Source organism: Heloderma suspectum, chromosome 1, assembly GCF_057233095.1.
Source record: "Heloderma suspectum isolate Gila_16-S chromosome 1, 16-S_ref, whole genome shotgun sequence".
Taxonomy (NCBI): Eukaryota; Metazoa; Chordata; class Lepidosauria; order Squamata; family Helodermatidae; genus Heloderma; species Heloderma suspectum.
In genome coordinates, this window is record NC_139458.1 from 191,633,491 (window position 1) to 191,655,243 (window position 21,753).

Sequence of the window (21,753 nt, forward strand, 5' to 3'; positions counted from 1 at the left end):
TGCCTTCCAGTCTTTCCCAGCATCAGGGTCTTTTCCAGAGAGTTTTCTCTTCGCATTATGTGGCCAAAATATTTGAGCTTCAGTTTCAGTATCTGTCCTTCCAATGAGCAGTCAGGGTTGATTTCCTTTAGGATGGACTGATTTGACTTCCTTGCAGTCCAGGGGACTCGTAAGAGTCTTCTCCAGCACCACAGTTCGAAATCCAAATCATAACTACGTTACTCAATATCATTTTCCCAAAATGCATTGGGAATGTAAGGCAGATGACCGTACATTGGTTACACTGAATGGTCACATTCATATCAGTGGCATTCATATGTGAAGAAGATAAAAAGATGCTATGGTTACCATAGATATTGGGCTTCCTACATGTTCTTTAACTGACACGCATGCATGCATGTGTGTGCGCATGCGCGCGCGCACACACACATACACACACACACTCTTTATTAATAAACACCACAGCATTTTTGTTTTGTTTTTGTTTATGCAGGGGTATATAGTGGAATATGTATAGATGGAGTATATAGATAAATGTGTGTGTAAGCATATACATTCTCTCCAACTTTTTCCTTCTCTTTCAAGGTCTGGCTTGGATGCCTTTTGAATTCATCTTATATTTTCATGTAAATGACACACTGTGAATTGGAATGATGCTGAAGAACATTTGGCTCCTTCTTTGTATGGAAGACTGAGATTAATGTGGTCTTAATTGTCAAAGCAGATCACCTTGCTGCAGTGATGAGTTCAGAGGAGAAAGGTGTATCTCCTGCTCACAAAACCTCTACACCATCTCATAAAAGTGCCTCTTCTTCATCCTCTTCTCAGAGGGACAGTAGGCAGGTGAGTATACTATTTCTTCACATTGAAACCCTCCCATTTCCTTAGATTGTTCCTTATAGGGGGTTGGACTCAGTGGTCTTATAGGCCCCTTCCAACCTTACTACTATTCTATTTCTACTTTGTAAAAGCAAGTTTGGAGGTCAACGCTACCCCCCCGATGGTCCCTGCCACCTCCCTGAAGCCCCCCCCCGCCTCCCGTGGACACACCCTAACACAACCACCCAGTTTTCTTTATTCTGGGTGTCTGGACATGCTGGGCTGCAGCCATGCACCATTTTTATTTTCTCAGAATGCCTCTGGGGCCCACATGGAGCCGAGAAGCATTCTTATAAATAAGATGGGGCTGGAGGCTAGCGTGTCATTTTGCAGCATGCCAGCCTCCCAGTTCTAAAAAAACATTTAAAAACAATTACAAATCTAAAAAAATAAAATAAAAATCAGGAGGGCCAGGGAGCCTGGTGGGAGCCAAGTGAAGTGTCCTCCCCCACTGCCCATGCCAGCAACATGGATCTTGATTCCTGGGAGGAGGAAGAGGCTTTAACCTCACTATTTTCACAGCATTCATGCTGGGAAAGAAAGCATGCGGGGGTAACTCTTCTCGTGGTCCCCCTTTTCCAGTACAAGCAGATTCTGCTTTAAAACAGACGCATCAGGAAAGTCCTTCTTGCACAGCTGTTTCCCAGCAGAATTGGGCTCCTCACAAACAACTGATTGGCAGCCTGGCAGAAGTCCAGTTTGGCTGCCACACAGGGCGTGTGTGGAAGAATCTCTTCATATGCCCTGTGTAGTGGGGGCAGCAGCATGCACAGGGGCCAGCTGTGGTGGCAGGTACCCCTTGGGGGCCAGAGTACCCATGTCGGGCTAGGCAGGCAGCCTCTGGGAAGCCATGGGAGGCCCTCGGGCCACATCTTGCCCACCTCTCATATGTAAGGGATGAGGTTAGGATAGAACTTGCGTCCTTGATGTTATTTTCTGTCTGGAAGGACTTTTTATATGGAAGAGCATTTATCCATATGAACCTCCACTTACAGTCAGAAGTGGTATGGCCCAGACCCAAATGTAACCACTTCAGTGAATGGATGATGAATGATGATTGTGATAACTTACCAGCACCTATGAGAAACAAAGAAAGAAAATAATATAGAATAAGAGGGGATTAATAGATTTTACATATGGGTTCTGGGGCCCAAAAGCAACACATGATTGATAGTGGAAACCAAGTATGTGTGAGAGAACTGAGAAACTCAAGTTGGGTAAAAGCCAGCTAGTGAGATTTGGTCATTTTAAGAAAATAAAATGGTGAACATGATAACTAAAAATAGAATCAGGGAGAGAAAAGACAAAGAGAAGTTTTTAAAGGTTGTGTGGATTTTCTGTTCTTTGGAAGTGAAAATGTTAACTGAAGATATAGGGTGTGAGTTTATTTGTACTGTAGTCTTCTTATCTTGCTCAACAGACATTGGCTGCCATTGTAAGATAAGTTAACTTTAAGGAAGCTCACAAAAAGAATGTTACCTGTCACCTCTTTTCCCTTGCATTCACCTTCACCCCTGCTACAAAAGCTCTGGAGGTTTGGGGGCCACTCTTGAACAATGTGGGATGGGGGGTGGGGGGTGATGGGGGAAGGGAGATTTGCCCCAAACTGGGTGGACCCCCATGAACTTTATCTTAGGATCCAAGCCACTGAATGTTTGTGTGGGAGAGGGATGCCGGTTTCAATATATTCTATATAGATACAGATATAGATGTTCCCATATAAATTCAATATAGCTTTCCCTACTAAGAAACATTATATAACTTTCATATTAATGCTTGGCTTTATTCTGTACTTTATCCTGAATTTTCCAGTATTTGCTAAATGTTTTTTTCGTCCCACAAAACTTGAAACAATAATTAGTACCAGAATTCATGCATAGTCATTGTGACTATTTCAACTGTACAACTTGACTACCCACAATTCAGTTATAGAATGGGTAATCACAGTGATACAGCAAGCCAGATGGGAGCAAAGCACTCATTCCTTCCCTCTTCTGAGTCAAAAGCAGGATGGGAGTTACGTACTTATTAACCCACCCACCCCCAAAACGAGGAAGAGTGGAGGAAGAGTGGCTTATCTTCAGTCCTATTTTGTCTCAAGCAGGATGGGAGAATAGGCTTCTAATTTTTCCCTACAGAAGAGAAGAAAAAAGAGTGAGCATTTTGGTCAGGAAACTAGGCCTTCATATCTTCTCTTTTCTCTTCTCTTCTCTTCTCTTCTCTTCTCTTCTCTTCTCTTCTCCATTCATAATGGCAATAGTACTACAAATGCCTTTCCCTGTCCCAGCAACCAAACACAGTTATAATTGCAGTCAGGGATTTGGTGGTTCTGGATGGAAGATTGCCATGTTGACCGGGTTTGAACGACATGCCATGGCTTGTTGTGGATTGCATATGCAAGCCCGGCTCGGGGTTTGTCATTGAACAACTCTCACATAACTCTAAAACAGACCCTAAAACATGGTTGTTTAATCCTTGCATAACCCTCACTCACTGGGTTTGCATGTCATAACCCCCAAGTGGGGGTTGCGTGTTCAAAATGGTAGCTACACACACCACAGCCTTAGCATGGGTTAAATGACCCACCGTGGGCTGTTGTGTCATGCAAACAGCTCCATTGTGTGTAATGTTTTGCCTGTGTTACTTTGCTGAATCATAGCCACTGTGCTGAGAATTGGAATTCTGGTTGCCATAGATAATATTTTTCTTTTATACCTGATAATTTACTTAGGGCGCACAATCCTATGCATGTCTGGACAGAAAAAGTGCTACAACTCCCTACAACATGGCTGGCTGGGGCATGCTGGGAGTTGTAGGACTTTTTTCTGTCTAACCATGCATAGGATTGCACCCTTAATCTGTTGTTTTCAGTTCATCAGCCTGAGAATGCATGTCCACTAGACTGTGTGTACATTCCCTTTCTGCATACGAACTCTATGTATGCATGATAAGGAAACCTGCCAAAAAGCTCTGAGTGTGTTCAGTTTATGCACTTTGACTATATGAAAAGGACTTGGTCTAATTAAAATCAAGCTGTGTGTGAGATACATATCTGAAGTTTCCTAATTCCTTTATTTCCTTGATTTGGGTTAAAACTATTGAAACCTTTAGTCCACACCAACTCAAAACTGTCATCAGATTCTCTGTGTGGAAATCAATTGGTATGAACTATTAAACAGGCAAAATATAGTTTTATTGTGTTTTTAAATTTTTAATATTCCTTCATGTAGATTAGCAGGTCCTCTTCTGAAAGATATATTCTTGAATTCATGATATATTTCTGCAGCATTTTATTTTCTAAGGATGCTTTCCTTTAAGAAGATCCACCTGTTCCATGTCAAAATGGCATCTATGTTATAAAATTAGGGGTTTAAAAGAACAGAGGGTTCAAGTAACTTCTCCTGTGTACTTGACATTTCCATAGTACAAGTATTGTGCAGTTACAGCCTCTTGAGGAAACAGTTGCAGAAATACATACTGAGATTTCTGTTATGCTGCTGAATGCATGCATGTGCATATATGTGTGTGTGCGTGCATGTGTGTCTGTATAATACAGTAAAAAGAGGTCAAAAATATTTATGGCAACTTAGCACATTTCTGTATTGTACCAATGCATGAGACACTATCTACGAACAGATATGCAGAATGATAAGTAGTAACACACTTATAGCAAGATAGGGAAAAGCATGATTTTTTGTTCTTCTTGATGAAATCCTAAGAGCTTATAACAGATCTTGAGATCACCTGGGCATTCCTTCTCATTCAGTTAGCAATCACATGATGGGCAGAGTTGCGCTGCACTTGTTGGCCTTGCCCCCACCGCACATCCCCACTGGCTGTGCCTTCCACTGTCTGCGTGTTGGTGGGGGACATCTTTGAGGGAACATACGTGTGTACGTTCCCTCTGTGATGTGGAAGCCTGATTGCTCAGGGTTCCACAACGCAAGGGGAGCCTACATGCAAAGAGCAGGCTCTGCACTACAGATGTGCCCCCTCATGTATGGATGGTGCCTGTGGGGGACACACTAGTGTAGGCCCAACGTGTGCAGCTCCCTTCCCCCCCCCCCTTGTGCAGTTGTTAATCACAGGAGGAGGAATACCCCAACAGGGATATAATGGAGAGCAGATATCGGAATATGATGAATGGTTGTATCATGCTTTTTTGCAGGGAACCAAATAAAGAAGAAATTTGAGGGTACACAAATGACTTTTAAGTTTGCCTGTTTGTTGTTTGTTTGTTTGATGTGGGAATAAAGCTAACATAAAGTTAAAAAAGGAGGCACCATAGGAAGACGGAAGAAAAAACTGTTGAAATTGAAAGTTATTAGATGAAATAATGCAACAAAATGCAACTATATCATATATTCCTGTCTATTTATTCCATTTATTTATTTGAGTGAATTTACATTTTGCCTTTCCATCCGAAGATATATGAGGCAGTTAATCATAGGGTAACGGCAATATATTGTCTTGTGACTCTTGGGTGGTGTATTTAACATTTGCACAGGTCTTCACAGCTATGAGATGGTGTTAAAATATGAAATACATTAGGATTATTAGTTTTGAAATTCCTGAATTATAATGAAGAAAACTGACTTTGATTACATGGTTCAATTGTTTCTGGGAAATGGTGCATTTCTGTAAACTATGGCAGTTTTGTAGGTGGAAAATATATTTTCCGTGACAAAGCATTTACTCCACTTTTGTTTCTGTTTACTTTAGAGTAGCCATGTATTAGAGCGGAATATTTCTTCTGGGAGCACAGATCTGGTAATTAGCAAACAATTGCTAGAAAATGAACCAGTCACTATATCTAAAGTAAGTATGGTCATGGTGTCTTCATCAATGGTTCGAGTGGACAATAGATGGGCATATTTAATGTGGAACTCCTGTATATGAAACTATATGCATTGGTCTGCTGCTGGTTAGCTGCCTCTATTGAGGAGATGAATCATCAGCATTAACGTAGTTCATATTAATACCTAAGGAGGACCCCAGTCTTTATGCTTTAAAAAAAGATGAGAGTAGTTTGGAAATGGAGTGGAAAATGTAAATCTTTAAGCAATTTTAATGAGGACCCATCTTTCTAAAAAAGCAAGGTTTTTTTGTTGTTTGTAGTGCAGTAATGACCTGGATATGCTGACTCATTGTGTTTTAAGGTACAGAGCACCAAGACCTTGGAGAAATGGAGTCATCAGGGTTTAGAAATAAACAGTAGTGAATAACCAAGTTGCTGCAACCCAAACACTATATGGGTCGTATCCAATTATGATCACCCAGCTAACAGAAGGCGTTTGACAGCAGAACAGGGAGGAAGGCAATTTTTGCTGATTCCTAACCCTTCAGAGGAGATTTGGGAGGCTAAGGGGAGAGGGAATTACTGAAAATTGCCTCCCTCCCTGTTCTGCTGACAGACACCTTCTGACAACAGAGTGACCACAATTGGATACAATCCTGTTTTTAGGTTACTATTTATACATTTTCACATTGATCCAACAAAGCCTATCTCCACATGGAAGCCGGTTATGTCCTGGATCTGTTTGCTGGATTGGATTCCATGTAAGGAAAGGGGTTTTTTTAAGGGAAACTCAGCACTTTATTCTGAAGTGAGTCTACATATGGTCACCTGACAGATAGCCATCTTGGTCACTGTTGACAGTGCCAGTCTTGGCGTGTATCCACTAGTGTCGTTCCACCAGTGGAAGGGAATCACTGGCTGACTGATTTCCCCTTCCTCAGTCCCCTGTGCCTCCTGAAATCCAATTCAGAGGGTTGGGGGACCTTCCGGAGCAGATTTGGGGTGCTTGCAGGGGAGGAGAGGATGGGGAAGTCCCCTTGTGTGAGCAGACTGCCACTCGCATGGGGGCTGGATCCAACCCCTTATGTGGAAAGGAAGAATGCAGCCCCCTTATCCTCCTGTCCCTCCAACTGGGTGGGCAGTGCTGGAAAGCTGACTGAGCTAAGCATTTACTTGGTAGCTACATACATGCAGGTCACCATGTGAAGCAGTAGTATGCATAATAAGTGATTCTGAAAGTGAGAATCTTTGGAACGGGCCATTGAATTAAAATATCCACCCATTAACCTTCACTTATTTAGGCTAATCGTATCAAGACATAGGAGGTATCCTTTATAACGTAGGCACAGTAAGTAGTGTTCTAAGGGCGCAATCCTATTGTGATTATCGTAAGCCTCTGAACTGGAAGGCTTACGGTCATCCTATGCAGGGCAGGAGGAGCGGTGGAGGCAATCTTCACCTCCCTGTTCTCCCCCACTGCATTTTCAGTAGTCGGGCTTTTTTTGTCTTTCTAGTGAAAGCATCTTGGAGGGGGAGGGAAGGAGGCTGGAGAGGCCTCAGGACAACTCGTATCCTGGCCTCTCCAGTCTCCTCCCCGCCCTGCCCACCGATACGCCCCCTTCCCCCCCCCAGGTTGCATTCCTGAGCTTGGAGAGGCAGCCAGCGTGGTTCTTGCAAAGGGGAGGGGGGTTGGAGCTCCAATTCCCAGCCCCAAGATCGCAGTGCTGTCTTCGAAGCATTCAGCAGCAGAGGGGCACAAATAAAGACAAATATCATGCAGCCTTTTCAGATGCTTGCTCTGCTCTCGGTTCCATCTACTAGGAAAGTAAGAGTTTGGGGGTTACAGAGCAGGGCCTTTTCAGTGGGGGTGTCTGTGTTGTGAAACTCCTTCCCCAAGAAAGTCCAAGAAATTCCTTCAAAAGGAATATTTAGGGGAAATGGTTTACAGCCTTGTTATCAAAGGGGTTTAAGGAACTTAATTCAAGAAAATTAGGGCATGGTCTAACCAAAGTGAAGTATGTTGATTTAAGGGAGAGTTAAGGAAGTTGTATAGACCTCATCCTTGGGTCTTTTCCTTGCCCGCTGATTTCTTACTCCCTGGGAACGTGGTCTTGCATCTGGAACTTCATCATGCCCTCCAGTCCACCCAAAGTGAGCTGGATTGGGCCTGTGGCTTTACTACTTCAGGATATATATTTTATTGATTATTGTTTTATAGATACTTGATGACTGTTTTTTAAAAATATATTATAAGCTACTTTGAATCCTTGAAAGAAGTTAGTTAAAATGTCAACATAAATAAAATAAATATATAATGTTCTCAAGGTTTGAAAGTCTAGTTCTCATCAGTATTAGAAAAGTGGTCACAACTACTTTCCCCATATATTCTTGTCTTGGAAGGAACAAATTGAGCAGAGACTATCAATGCTGTGTTCTTGTTTTAGTCTCTTCCATAATAAAATAACAAAAGCAAATTAAATGAAACTGAACAACTGCAAGTTTAACCAACAATAAAGGCATAATTAGCCTGTAAAATTCACACAAAGCATAATTAGTTTATAAAACTAATTATTGTTGCATTCTAAATACTGATCACAAACATAGATGGGAGGTCATGAGCTGACAGTCAGTTCTGGCTGCTTCATTGAACACTGCCAACCTTTTAATTCTTTATTTCATTTGTATTCATTTTTTGTGAGTAGTCATAATTTTTCATGCATGTGATTTTGAGGATACAAATGGTTAAATCCAGTTGCAGTGGGACTTTCTCCCTCTCTCCTCCCCTCTGCAGCCCTCCAGGTTGCCCAACAATCTGCTCTGAAGGGTTTCCCAGCCCTCCAGAGCAGATGTTGAAGGTGCCAGGGTGGAGGGAAGGAATCCACCCCCCATTCCTCTGACAGAACTACTTCTGTCAGTGGAATTATAGCATTGGACCGAACCTCAAAACCTTAGATTATCAAAATATGTAATGAGAAACCTTTTAGCTTAGGCACAGTTCATATGTTACGACATCGTTGCAGCCAAAAAACACACACCACCCTATCTCTATGGTCTAGCACCACGTCACACCAGTAATGCATAGATGTTCTAATCATGTGATTGATAACAATTAGAGCATCAGAACCAAACCATGAAGGGTGGGGTGGGGCAGCGGGTTAGGTGATTGCCATATTTAGGAATATTTAACCTTTGTCATGACATTATCACAGTGTGCATTTTCATGCCCTTCACTCCACATCATTGGCTGCAGAGAAATGTTCAGTGTTATGACATCATAACACTGAAGCATTCCTACCTGTAATGGGGGAAGAGGGTGAAAATTCAACTTGAGGATCCCTATGTTATGTATAGTTCTTCTCTGTGGTCTCTGTAACTCACACATATAGGGTTATGTGCTTGAAAACAGTCATTTGGAACATTCTAGAGCTAAACAGAGCTTTAGGTGGGAGCCCCACCCACCTCTTCTGCGCACACTCTGGGTGTGGCTCCTGCTTGCCTCTCGGTTCCTTTTCGTCTCCCACAGCAACTGGCAACATTTGTAGGATACAAAAGAACATCTGGAACTGGATACAAAAGAACATCTGTTTTGTATCCAACAAAACAAAATAGTGTTTTGCTCCTTTGAGACACTGAACAGAGCCTCTCTCCTTCCTTCCTTCCTTCCTTCCTTCCTTCCTTCCTTCCTTCCTCTCTCTCTCTCTCTCTCTCTTTCTCTCTTACTATCCTATCTTCTCTGAGTTTTTCTTCTTCTATTCTTCCCCTTGGGTGCATGGCCTCCAAGGCCTTCTTCAAACATTGCACTTGGTACGGTGGGAAAATTCTGCTCATCAGCGGGCATTCCAACTGCATCCTCTTTCTCAGAGAGGCACACAATGACAACTCCTATGTTCATTGCAGAGCCGTCACTAAGCAGGCCAGTAGAAACAGGATGGTGCACCTTTGTGTCCTCCTCTGGGAGCAAGCTCCCAAGGTGGTGGACTCAGCCTCCCTCAATCGGCCTCTACATACCACCTCAGCCTCTGTCTGCAAGAAGCCTCGTCTGGCTACCTCACAGCTGCTTCCACATTATGGATAACGCTTCCAAGGCAATTGTCCCCACTGTTGGGAACCTCAGCCTGTCCAGTACTGACTCCTTCAGCAGCCCCCCTGGACCAGCAGCTTGAGACCAGCCCTTTGGCGCTGACGCTCGATCCCGAGCAGGTAAAACAGATCAAATCCTGAAATAAGCAACTCGCTAATCCTCGGGCCTCGGGTCTGAAAAAGCAAACAGCAGTTCATTGGCTGGGATTTGACACCTGAACCTGAGCCTACTCCGGCACCAGCTCAGCTACCGCCGGCTGCATCGCTGCCACAGATGCCTATGTGAACTCCAACACTGATCTTAGAGAAACTCCATGATGGTAACTCCCCAGACAATATCCAGTGTCTGGGTTGGGTATTGGAGCCCTACTATGAGCCTCAGGATCAGCCCCCGAAAAACTCAGGTCCCCTCGATACCAATGGGCCTCACCTACTTTCTCGGCATCTTCCGGGGTTTTCTCCACCACTGGTACAACATGCCCAGAGATGTCCTTGCTACTACAGCTCACCCCTTATTATTACAATGACGGCTCACCAAGATGCCATTGTTATCAGTGTTACAATACCAACTCTTTTCAGTACTACTATCACCACCATCCTCACTCTCCTTGTTCAGGGTGACCTAAACCAGTCCCTAACTGTGCACCCTCCTACACGGTATGAAATCTGATACTCAACTTCCAGACCCGAATATGGTACCAGATCTTTTAAGCCTGCTGCTATCACTATGGCCTCCTCTCCTGGTTAACTTTTTAATCCTGAACAAACTTCTGGATCCACCAATGACATAGTCTCCACCGGTGGTACAACCTACTCAACCTTCACTGCCTCCACCTACATAAACACCAACTAATGATCCTTCCTTGGCCCAGGATGACTACTGCTCCGATTCCTCTTCTGCTTCTTCCATCCAAGTGTCTACCTCGTCTCTGGATGCTGTGGTAAGTGTCCAATCCTCTTTTTCCATTGGATGATATTAGACCTTACGTAGAGCAGATCCTCAGAATGGCCAAAGGTCCCCTCTCTTCTGGTTTTGGATCCTGTATTCGAAAGGGTGCAGCCTGACTTGGTGTCCCCAGTCACCATTCTGATGCTTCCTACACTCCTTCATGTAATTAACCAGTCCTCGGTGAAGGTGTCAACCATCTTGCTCACTTCCAGAAAACAGAGAATCTTTATAGAGTCCAAGAAGACGAGTGCTTTCCTATTTGAGCATCTTATGCCTAACTCCATAATCATGGAAGCGTCTCAATTCAAGACAAGACAAAAACCACAGACAAGACCTGAATCTACAGGTGTCAACCCCTGTTGATTGAGAGGGAAGAAAACGAGATGCCGTTGTTCGCAGAATCTACTCCTCTGCAGCACTGTCCCTCTGGATGGCAAATTATAAAGCTTGCATGGCAACTTAGCAGTAAGTCTTTTGGGAAAAGGCTGCCACCTTCTGCCATAACCTTCTAGATGACGCTAAAAATCCCGTCATGATTTTCCAAACTGAGGCCCATAGGCTAGCAGGCCAAGAAATCAACATAGCCTGCGATATGGCAGATTGTGGCTTTATAGCAATGGCAGTCACCATCTCTCTCCGATGCCACACCTGGCTTCGTACATTGGGCCTTCATCAAGAACCCAGGGCCAGGATAGAGGATGGTGAAGGCCTGTTTGGTACGTCTATGGATGATATTCTTGAATGCATCCACAAAATGAAAACCTCTGCCAGAAGAATGGGAGTAGGTTCTCAGTCCTCAATAACCTCTACTACTCGGTCACGCCCATACTGGCAACGCCAATGGCCACCACGTCGCCACCCTCACTTGGCCATGAACGAAACCTCCAAACAGGGATCCTTTTTTTCCCTTCAGTTTAAGTGGCCTTTTCAGAACAAATATCACCAGTCCTCCCATGGTAGGAACACAGATCAAACTAAACACCCATTTGACTACCCCCAAATAGTCCACCCCCAGACTACTTGAGACAGACTCAGACCTTTTCTCTGAGCCTGGAGGCCCATCACCACAGACAAATGGGTTCTTTACATAATTTCCCAAGGCTGTATAATCAAATTTGAACAATGCCCCCCCTTGGGGATCTTCCACTCAACAAGTCCCACTCAGGTCCTTCAGGAAGAAATCTCAGCCCTGCTAAACAAAGGCACAGTAGAAAAACTCCCGTCCCCTCAAAAAACTACCAATTTTTTCCCCCAGGTATTTCACGGTTTCCCAAAAAAGATGGCAGTCTCCATCCTAGATTGGACCTCCAAGATGTCAACAGCTTCATCTGACCAAAAAAATTCAGGATGACCATGCTTGCCACCATCTTCCCACTTCTGAGACGGGAAGATTGGTTCACAACAATAGAACTCCACGATGCCTACTTTCACATCTCCAGACACCCCCACCTCTTGTCCATTCCTCAGAATCGCTCTGAGCAGCAAACTCTTTTAATTCAAAGTACTCCCTTTCGGTCTTGCCACAGCACTGCAAGTATTTACAAAATTATGGCCGTGGTTGCGGCACCCTTAAGACTCCAAGGCATAGTAGTATTCCCATACATCGACGACTGGCTCTTTGTAGCCCCCTCTCGTCTACAACTCACCACCAATGTGACTAGCGCCCCCTCTCTCTTAAAGTCCCTGGGACTACAAGTCAACAAAGAAAAATGGTGCCGCCTTCTCAGACTTGACAGTTTATAGGAGAACTTCTCAATTCCACTCAAGCTCACACATACTTGCCAATGGACAGAGCAGATCTGCTGCGATACCTCGGGGGGATCTGTACGCTACCCCTTCCTGTTGAGCATGCACCATTCAGCATCTCATGGCCTCTACCACTGCAGTCACACATTAGCTCAACTCTGTATGAAACCTCTCCATTCTTGGCTCCTTCAAGTCTTCGATCCAGCCATAGACCCCGGAAACCATCTCTTCAGTCTCCCCGACTCGGTCTGATGCTCCCTTCACTGGTAGACTATCCTAGCACATCTCCTAAGAGGAATGACCTTTCGAACTCCCTGCCTCTCAGAAATGGACGCATTTCTCCAGGGCTGGGGAGCTCACTGCCACTCACAAAGGACATGGTCTTCTCAGGAGCGAGCGTTACACATCAATCAGATCGAGCTCCTTGCAGTAGGCAAATTTTGAACCCTTTCTCTGGGGCGTTCTGTCCAAATTTCTACAGACAACACTACTGTTGTTTTTTATGTCAACAAGCAAAGAGGGACAAGATCTCCACCTCTTCTCAACCTCACTCTCAACTTCTGGGACTGGAGCTTTCTTTGATGCATTACCCCCATTGCCATACATCTGGTGGGGATGTCTAATACCCTTGCTGACTCTCTTAGCAGATCAGGAACTTCTCCACATGATTGGGGACACTCTCCAAGCGTCACCCAAACACTCTTCAACACCTGGGGTACCCCCATGATTGACCTGTTCGCCATGGCTTCAACAGCGAAATGTTCTTCTTTCTGTAGCAGAGCGGGTCACAGCCTGGGCACTCTCAGCAGTACCTTTATGATTCACTGGGGAGACGTACTAACTTACACTTTCCTCCTGTTTCCTCTAATCACCTGTGTGGTGAATAAAATCCAAGATGATGCAGCTCACTGCATCTTGATAACACCATAGCGGCCAAGACAGGCCTGGTGCGTGAGTCTTGTTCTGTCAGACTGCACCTTCTTCCATCTCCCTGCCTTCCAGATCTCCTCTCAATGAGCGACTGGAGAATCAGGCTCCCAGACCTGGGATCTCTCCATTTCACAGCCTGGAAGATAATGCACCACTTGCATTCTCTGACCAAGTATTAAAGGTAGTAACAGCTTCCACCCAGGCTTCGTATGCTGCCAAATGGAAATGCTTTGCGGCTTTCCTGGCCCCTACTCGACAAGACCCATTGACCTGCAGTCTGCTGGCTATCCTGGAGTTCCTCCTCTCTCTAAAAACTAAGGGCCTGGCCCTCTCATCCATCAAAGCATATTTAGCAGCAATCTCTACCAACCATAGCAACATCAACGGATCTTCCATCTTTTCTCACCCACAAGTTAAATGCTTTATTAAAGGTCTCGCTAACCTTTACCGGCTGTCTTCTCCTCCAGTTCCACTATGGAGTTTCTTGGTTGAATTAGTTCTGCTAACAGCTAAACCATTTGAGCCTCTGGCCACAACTGATCTACGACTTCTCACCATGAAGGTGGTCTTCCTTGTAGCCATTACATCAGCGTGTCAAGCAAATAAATTATGTGCTCTTAGACACGACCTACCCTTTCTCATCTTCCATAAAGATAAGGTTGTTCTCAGACCTGACTGCTCCTTTCTGCCAAAAGTCATCTCTTAATTCCACCTGACCCAAGATATTGTATTACCGGTGTTCCTTCCTCAAACTTCTTCCCCTGTGGAGGTGAAGTTAGAATTTCTAGACATTGAAAGTATGCTAGTGTTCTACATTTCTAGGACATCCTCCTTTAGAAAGACTACTCATCTTTGTATTTGTCACTCTGGACCTAGAAAAGATCGACCAGCGTCTACACAGCACCTAGCGAAATGGATGGTCTCCACCATACTTCTCACCAATCAACTAGCACACCTTCTGACTCTCCTTCAAGCACGGGGTCACTCTACCAGAGCTGTGGCCTCTTCATTAGGCTTCCTCAGAGGAATATTTCTCCTGAAACTTTGTAGTGTGGTGACATGGGCTCAACCATCGAAGTTCATTTAGAATCATAGAATAGTAGGGCTGGAAGGGGCCTACAAGGCCATCGAGTCCAACCCCCTGCTCAATGCAGGAATCCAAGTCAGAGCATCCCTGACAGATGGCTGTCCAGCCTCGTCTTGAACGCCTCCAGTGTGGGAGAGCCCACCACCTCCCTAGGTAATTGGTTCCATTGTTGTATTGCTCTAACAGCCAGGAAGTTTTTCCTGATGTTCAGCCGGAATCTGGCTTCCTGTCACTTGAGCCCATTATTCCGTGTCCTGCACTCTGGGATGATCAAGAAGAGATCCTGGCCTTCTTCTCTGTGACAACCTTTCAAGTACTTGAAGAGTGCTATCATATCTCCCCTCAGTCTTCTCTTCTCAAGGCTAAATATGCCCAGTTCTTTCAGTCTCTCTTCATAGGGCTTTGTTTCCAGTCCCCTGATCATCTTCGTTGCCCTCCTCTGAACCCTCTCCAGTTTGTCTGCATCCTTCTTAAAGTGTGGTGCTCAGAACTGGACACAGTACTCCAGATGAGGCCTAACCAGTGCTGAGTAGAGGGGAACTAGTACTTCCCAGGATTTGGAAGCTATGCTTCTATTAATGCAGCTCAAAATAGCATTTGCCTTTTTTGCAGCCACATCACATTGTTGGCTCATATTCAGCTTGTGATCGACAACAGTTCCAAGATCTTTCTCGCTTGTAGTGTTGTTGAGTATTTATCACTACTGTATTTATCAGTATTTATCACTACTGTCTCGATATCAGGGCTTGGAATGATACAGCTTTAGTAGAGTGATCCTTTCTTCAATCCTAGCGTGACATTTCCTTCCTCCGCTAAGTCTTACTTTCTGTTAATCACCCATATGTGTGAGTTACGGAGACCACGAAGAAGGACAGGTTGCTTACCTGAAACTGTAGTTCTTTGAGTGGTCATCTGTGCACTCACACAAGCTACCATCCTCCCTGCTTCGATGCTTTGCTTTTGTTTCCTCTGCTTTGGCAGACTCAAGAACTGAGAGGCATGCCAGAGCCACGCCTGGAGCATGCACAAAAGGGGGTGGGTGGGGCTCCCGCCTAAAGCTCTGGTTAGCTCTAGAATGTTCCAAATGTCTGTTCTGCGCAGGTGCATAACCCCATATGTGTGAGTGCACAGATGACCATTCGAAGAACTACAGTTACAGATAAGCAACCTGTCCTTCTGCCCTAAGAATTACAACTGTTTTGTTAAAAGGAGGTCTTATAAGAATCTGTGTACTTGGTGTAGTGCCCAAGAGGGAGTTCAACATATCAATTCTCTTTATTTGTCTCTGAGCATGGACATTTACCACCCACAGCTTTGAATCTTTATTCAGAAGTAAGTCTCACTGAGTTCAGTGGGAGTTGATTCTTTGTATTGTCACCTTAATGGTTTCAAGTGGGATTGTGTTGACACTGGACTGTCACCTTGGTGGTTTGAAAACGTGGTTCATACACTGTCAGACATTTCAGACAATGTTGAAATTATGGATTTGTTTGGTATGTTTCCCCCCATCCCACTCTTTCTTCAGGAGCCAGACAACTGGGAAATTATAGAAGGCCTGAAAATTGGTCAGACTAATGTTCAGAAGCCAGACAAACATGAAGGATTCATGCTGAAGAAAAGGAAATGGCCTTTAAAAGGCTGGCACAAGGTAAAATAGCCATAAAACACTCAAGTGATCATTACTTCAGATTAAAATGAAAGGGTCATTATTACCTGTGGCAAATTAATTTGCTCTTTGGAATTTTTAAAATACATTTTTATAGACCATGAACATTTATTGTATTATCTATATAAAACTTTCCTTAGGGGATATATGCTCTGAAGTAAATATGTTTCCTGTCAGGAACAGAAAACACCTTCTCTGTAATGCTTATTTGTTTAGCAGTGGAAGTATTACAATTTGAAGTCCATCAACCCCTGAAACAAGGGAAGTCTTCCCTGCAGCCTATAGGATAAAACAGGGAAGGCATAATCAAATATAGAGTGCAGTGTGATGGTACAGAAAAACTAAGTATATTGATGTCTGAGACCGGGTACATTCTTGGTGTTTTGTTACATCCAGAAACACTGAATCAGGAGAAATGTTTGAGCATCTGACAGATCTTGTTCACATGCACATTATACCAAAAGGATAGGGGGAAACAGGGGGATTTATCAGAGACGAGAACACAGGATAGGTGGTAGGCTTGTGGACCCCTCCCCCACTTTAAAACTCTGATCCTGAACACATTGCTTCATGGGAAATCAAGTCCCCTTCATTTTAGTTCAAGTTGCTTCCAGGTATGCTTGCTTAGGATCACAGTTTCTGTGTTTGAGAAGCCCAGTCCTTTAGCTGCAACAGTTTAGTAGAAACAGTTACTTCATCCAAGGCTGGATCCTGTTCTGGCAAATGAAGCAGAGTCACCTCCAGGGGTCCAGAAAGGCCCGTATGATGCCATGCAAGAAGACTAGAGCAATTCTGCTAATGCCACGTGTCCCACTGCAACATCTTTACATCAAAAGAGCAAGCACCAGTTCAGCAGTGCTGCTCATTATCTGGTGATCAAGCAAATAAAGAAATTTGCTGGACTGGGCTGCTGATGGGTGTTGGCTTTTGCTAGGCCAGCAAAAGGCAACCTGGTGCCTTCCAGATATTTTGGACTACAACTCAGTCTCATCAGTCCCAGCCAGCATGGCCAATGGTCAGGGATTATGAGAGTTGTAATCCAAAACTTCTGAAGGGCGCCGGGTTGCCTATTTCGGCAGGGCTGTGGCATAAGGGGATTAATTATGGCCTTGCACAAGACTGTGCATTTACTCTTTTTGTGATCCTGTGAGCTGCTGTACTTACAAAATGATTCATTGGGATGATAGCACAGCTCCATTATAGCATGGCTCCAATTCACAGAAGACATTTTAACACTGGGTAACAGACTTGGTCAAAGGGTTCAAAATTACTGTAGTCCTAGTTATAGAGTTTATTATATTAAATAGTATATATTATTAATGAATTAATTAATAAATAGTTGTAATATTTCACTTTAGTAACTTAGGGCCGTTATTGTGCTCCATTTTTAAAAAAAAATCTTTGTTTTGGGCTTGGTAGAAAAAGTTCTCCTGAAAACTTGTATTTCATTTATTTATTTTATAGAGTTCAGTGATACATTTCTTTCATGTGCTTCACTGCCTGTCACCCCACTTGTTCAGTCGCTCAGTCGTGTCCGACTCTTCGTGACCCCATGGACCATAGCATGCCAGGCCTTCCTGTCCTGCGCTCTCTCCCGGAGTGTGCTCAAGTTCATATTCATTGCATCGGTGATGCTATCTAGCCATCTCATCCTCTGTCGTCCCCTTCTCCTTTTGCCTTCAGTCTTTCCCAGCATCAGGGTCTTTTCCAGAGAGTTTTCTCTTCGCATTAGGTGGCCAAAATATTGGAGCTTCAGCTTCAGTATCTGTCCTTCCCATCAGCACTCAGGGTTGATTTCCTTTGGGATGGACTGATTTGACCTCCTTGCAGTCCAGGGGACTCGTAAGAGTCTTCTCCAGCACCACACTTCGAAAGCATCAATTCTTCAGCGCTCAGCCTTCCTTATAGTCCAGCTCTCACAGCCATACATTACTACTGGGAAAACCATAGCTTTGATTAGACGGACCTTTGTCGGCAAGGTGATGTCTCTGCTTCTTACTATGCTGCCTAGGTTTGCCATAGCTTTCCTCCCAAGGAGCAAGCGTCTTTTAATTTCATGGCTACAGTCACCGTCTGCGGTGATCTTGGAGCCCAAGAAAGTAAAATCTGTCACTGCTTCCATTTCTTCCCCTTCTATATGCCAGGAAGTGATGGGGCCAGATGCCATGATCTTTGTTTTTTTAATGTTGAGTTTCAAACCAGCTTTTGCACTTTCCTCTTTCACCCTCAACAAGAGGCTCTTTAGATCCTCTTCGCTTTCTGCCATTAGGGTGGTATCGTCTGCATATTGGAGGTTGTTGATAATTCTCCCAGCAATCTTAATTCCGACCTGTGATTCATCCAACCCGGCGTTTCTCATGATGTACTCTGCATATAAGTTAAATAAGCAGGGTGACAATATGCAGCCTTGTCATACTCCTTTCCCAATTTTGAACCAATCGGTTGTTCCATGTCTGGTTCTTACTTTTGCTTCTTGACCCTCGTACAGGTTTCTCAGGAGACAGGTAAGGTGGTCTGGTACTCCCATCTCTTTAAGAATTTGCCACAGTTTGTTGTGATCCACACCATCAAAGGCTTTAGTGTAGTCAATGAAGCAGAAATAGACGTTTTTCTGGAATTCTCTTGCTTTCTCCATGATGCAGCGAACGTTGGCGATTTGATCTCTAGTTCCTCTGCCTCTTCGAAACCCAGCTTGTATTTCCGGTAGTTCTCGGTTCGTATACTGCTGAAGCCTAGCTTGTAGGATTTTGAGCATAACCTTGCTGGCATGTGAAATGAGCGCAATTGTGCGGTAGTTTGAACACTCTTTGGCATTGGCCTTCTTTGGAATTGGAATGTAAACTGACCTTTTCCAGTCTTGTGGCCACTGCTGAGTGTTCCAGATTTGCTGGCATATTGAATGCAGCACTTTAACAGCATCATCTTTTAGGATTTTAAATAGCTCAGCTGGAATACTGTCATCTCCGCTAGCTTTGTTGTTAGCAATGCTTCCTAAGGCCCACTTGACTTCACATCCCTAGGATGTCCAGCTCAAGTTCAGTGACCGCACTATCATGGCTATCAGGGACATTCAGATCTTTCCTGTATAGTTCTTCTGTGTATTCTTTCCACCTCTTCTTAATCTCATCTGCTTCTGTTAGGTCCCTGCCTTCTTTGTCCTTTATCATGCCCATCTTTGCACAAAACGTTCCCTTGAGATCTCCAATTTTCTTGAAGAGATCTCTAGTCTTTCCCATTCTGTTGTTTTCCTCAATTTCTTTGCATTGTTCATTTAAGAAGGCCTTCTTGTCTCTCCTTGCTATTCTCTGGAACTCTGCATTCAGTTGGATATATCTTCCCCTTGCTCCCTTGCTTTTCGCTTCCCTTCTTTCCTCAGCTACTTGTAAAGCCTCCTCAGACAGCCACTTGGCTTTCTTGCATTTCTTTTTCTTTGGGATGGATTGAGTTGCTGCCTCCTGAACAATGTTACGGACCTCCGCCCATAGTTCCTCAGGCACTCTGTCTATCAGGTCTAATCCCTGAAATCTATTCCTCACCTCCACTGTATATTCATCAGGGATATGATTTAGGCCATACCTGAATGGTTTAGTGGTTTTCCCTACGTTCTTCAATTTAAGCTGAAATTTTGCAACAAGAAGCTCATGATCTGAGGCACAGTCAGCTCCAGGTCTTGTTTTTACTGACTGTATAGAGCTTCTCCATCTTTGGCTGCAAAGGACATAATCAATCTGATTTCGATATTGACCATCTGGTGATGTCCATGTGTAGAGTCGTCTCTTGTGCTGTTGGAAAAGAGTGTTTGCTATGATCAGCATGTTCTCTTGGCAAAACTCTATTAGCCTTTGTCCTGCTTCATTTTGTACACCAAGGCCATGCCTGCCTGTTATCCCGGTGATTTCTTGACTTCCTACTTTAGCATTCCAATCCCCTATGATGAAGAAGACATCTTTTTTTGGTGTTAGTTCTAGAAGGTGTTGTAGGTCTTCATAGAACCGATCAACCTCAGCTTCTTTGGCATCAGTGGTTGGGGCATAGACCTGAATTACTGTGATGTTGAATGGTTTGCCTTGGATTCGTACTGAGATCATTCTATCGTTTTTAAGATTGTACCCCAGTACTGCTTTTCCCACCCTTTTGTTGAGTATGAGTGCTACTCCATTTCTTCTAAGGAATTCTTGCCCACAGTAGTAGATATGATGGTCACCTGAATTAAATTCGCCCATGCCTGTCCATTTTAGTTCGCTGATTCCCAAGATGTTGATGTTTAATCTTGCCATCTCATGTTTGACCACCTCCAGTTTACCTTGATTCATTGATCTTACATTCCAGGTTCCTAAACAATATTGTTCTTTACAGCATCGGATTTTCTTTTCACCACCAGACACATCCACAGCTGAGTGTCCTTTCGGCTTTGGCCCAGCCACTTCCCTCTTTCTGGCGCTACTTGGAAATACCCTCTGCTCTTCCCCAGTAGTATATTGGACACCTTCCGACCTGAGGGGCTCATCTTCCAGCATCATATCTTTTAGCCTTGTGATACATTCCGTGGGGTTTTCTTGGCAAGAATACTGGAGTGGGTTGCCATTTCCTTCTCCAGTGGACCACATTTTGTCAGAACTCTCTGCCATGACCTGTCCGTCTTGGGTGGCCCTGCACAGCATAGCTTATGGCTTCACTGAGTTACGCAAGCCCCTTCGCCACAACAAGGCAGTGATCCATGAAGGGGTGTCAGTGACCCACTTAGGTCACTGTTATATCTGCATAATGGTCTAAAGCCATGGTCTGAAGAGATATACGTTCATTGCTCCAAAAGAAAAAATCAATATGAAAGAGTCCTATTGGTATTTCATTCAGATTTAATACTCACGAATTAACCTTAACTTGAATTAATTTAGGGAGCAATCCTGTGGGGATAGGTAACCACCTCTGAACTTGGAGGCGACCGCTTATCCAATGCACAGCAGGAGGAGCGCGGAGGGGATTGTCTCCTCTGCACTCCAGCTGCCCTGCATTTGCAGCTAGACGGCCGATTTCGACTGCCTAGCCATGGGACATCGGAGCGCACAGTGGGGAGGCTGGATGACACATAGGAAGTGTCATACCGGCACTTCCTCCCGCGGGGACGATCCGTGCCGCCTACAAGGCAGCGTGGGAGGGAGTGGGGAGGCGAATCCCTGGGAACCGACCTTAGAGTGTGGGCTCTGAGGTCAGTTCCCAGAAACTGACCAATCCTATGGCTGCCTAGCTGCTGTGTAGCAGCCATAGGATTGTGCCTTTAATTCAGAATTAAATGCTGTGTGCCAGTTACTAAGTTACCACAGGGCATCTACATTTATCTTCATTAGGTATATTGTTTTACATATTCCAGGTTTTATTTGATCACTTACATATTGTTTTTCTGCAGCGCTTTTTTGTCCTGGATAATGGAATGTTGAAGTATTCAAAGTCACCAATTGATGTAAGTGAATCTGGAGCTATTTTCAATGCTGGGCATTGCCTATTTTATCTCCTAAATATTCACTTTTAGATCCAAAGCATGCATTGTGTTAAAGACATAGCTAGCATCTATGATTTGGGGTTTTTTTTACTCAGGACCCTAGGGGCATTTTTATGGAAAG

At 44.2% G+C, this 21,753-nt stretch overlaps 1 protein-coding gene across 16 annotated transcripts in view; it reads left to right on the forward strand.

Moving 5' to 3' along the window:
- The window catches only part of OSBPL6 (oxysterol binding protein like 6), a 137,366-nt gene that overhangs the window by 59,571 nt on the left and 56,042 nt on the right, over positions 1 to 21,753 (forward strand). For 7 of the 16 annotated variants that reach the window (XM_084814553.1, XM_084814560.1, XM_084814606.1 and 4 more), the window contains 4 exons: positions 586 to 843; positions 5,602 to 5,697; positions 15,995 to 16,117; positions 21,540 to 21,593. In XM_084814553.1, the coding sequence (XP_084670679.1) occupies positions 742 to 843; positions 5,602 to 5,697; positions 15,995 to 16,117; positions 21,540 to 21,593 (375 nt within the window). In that variant the 5' untranslated portion in view covers positions 586 to 741. The remainder of the gene's footprint in view (positions 1 to 585; positions 844 to 5,601; positions 5,698 to 15,994; positions 16,118 to 21,539; positions 21,594 to 21,753) is intronic. The other 9 variants (XM_084814578.1, XM_084814638.1, XM_084814544.1 and 6 more) reach the window with 2 other exon arrangements.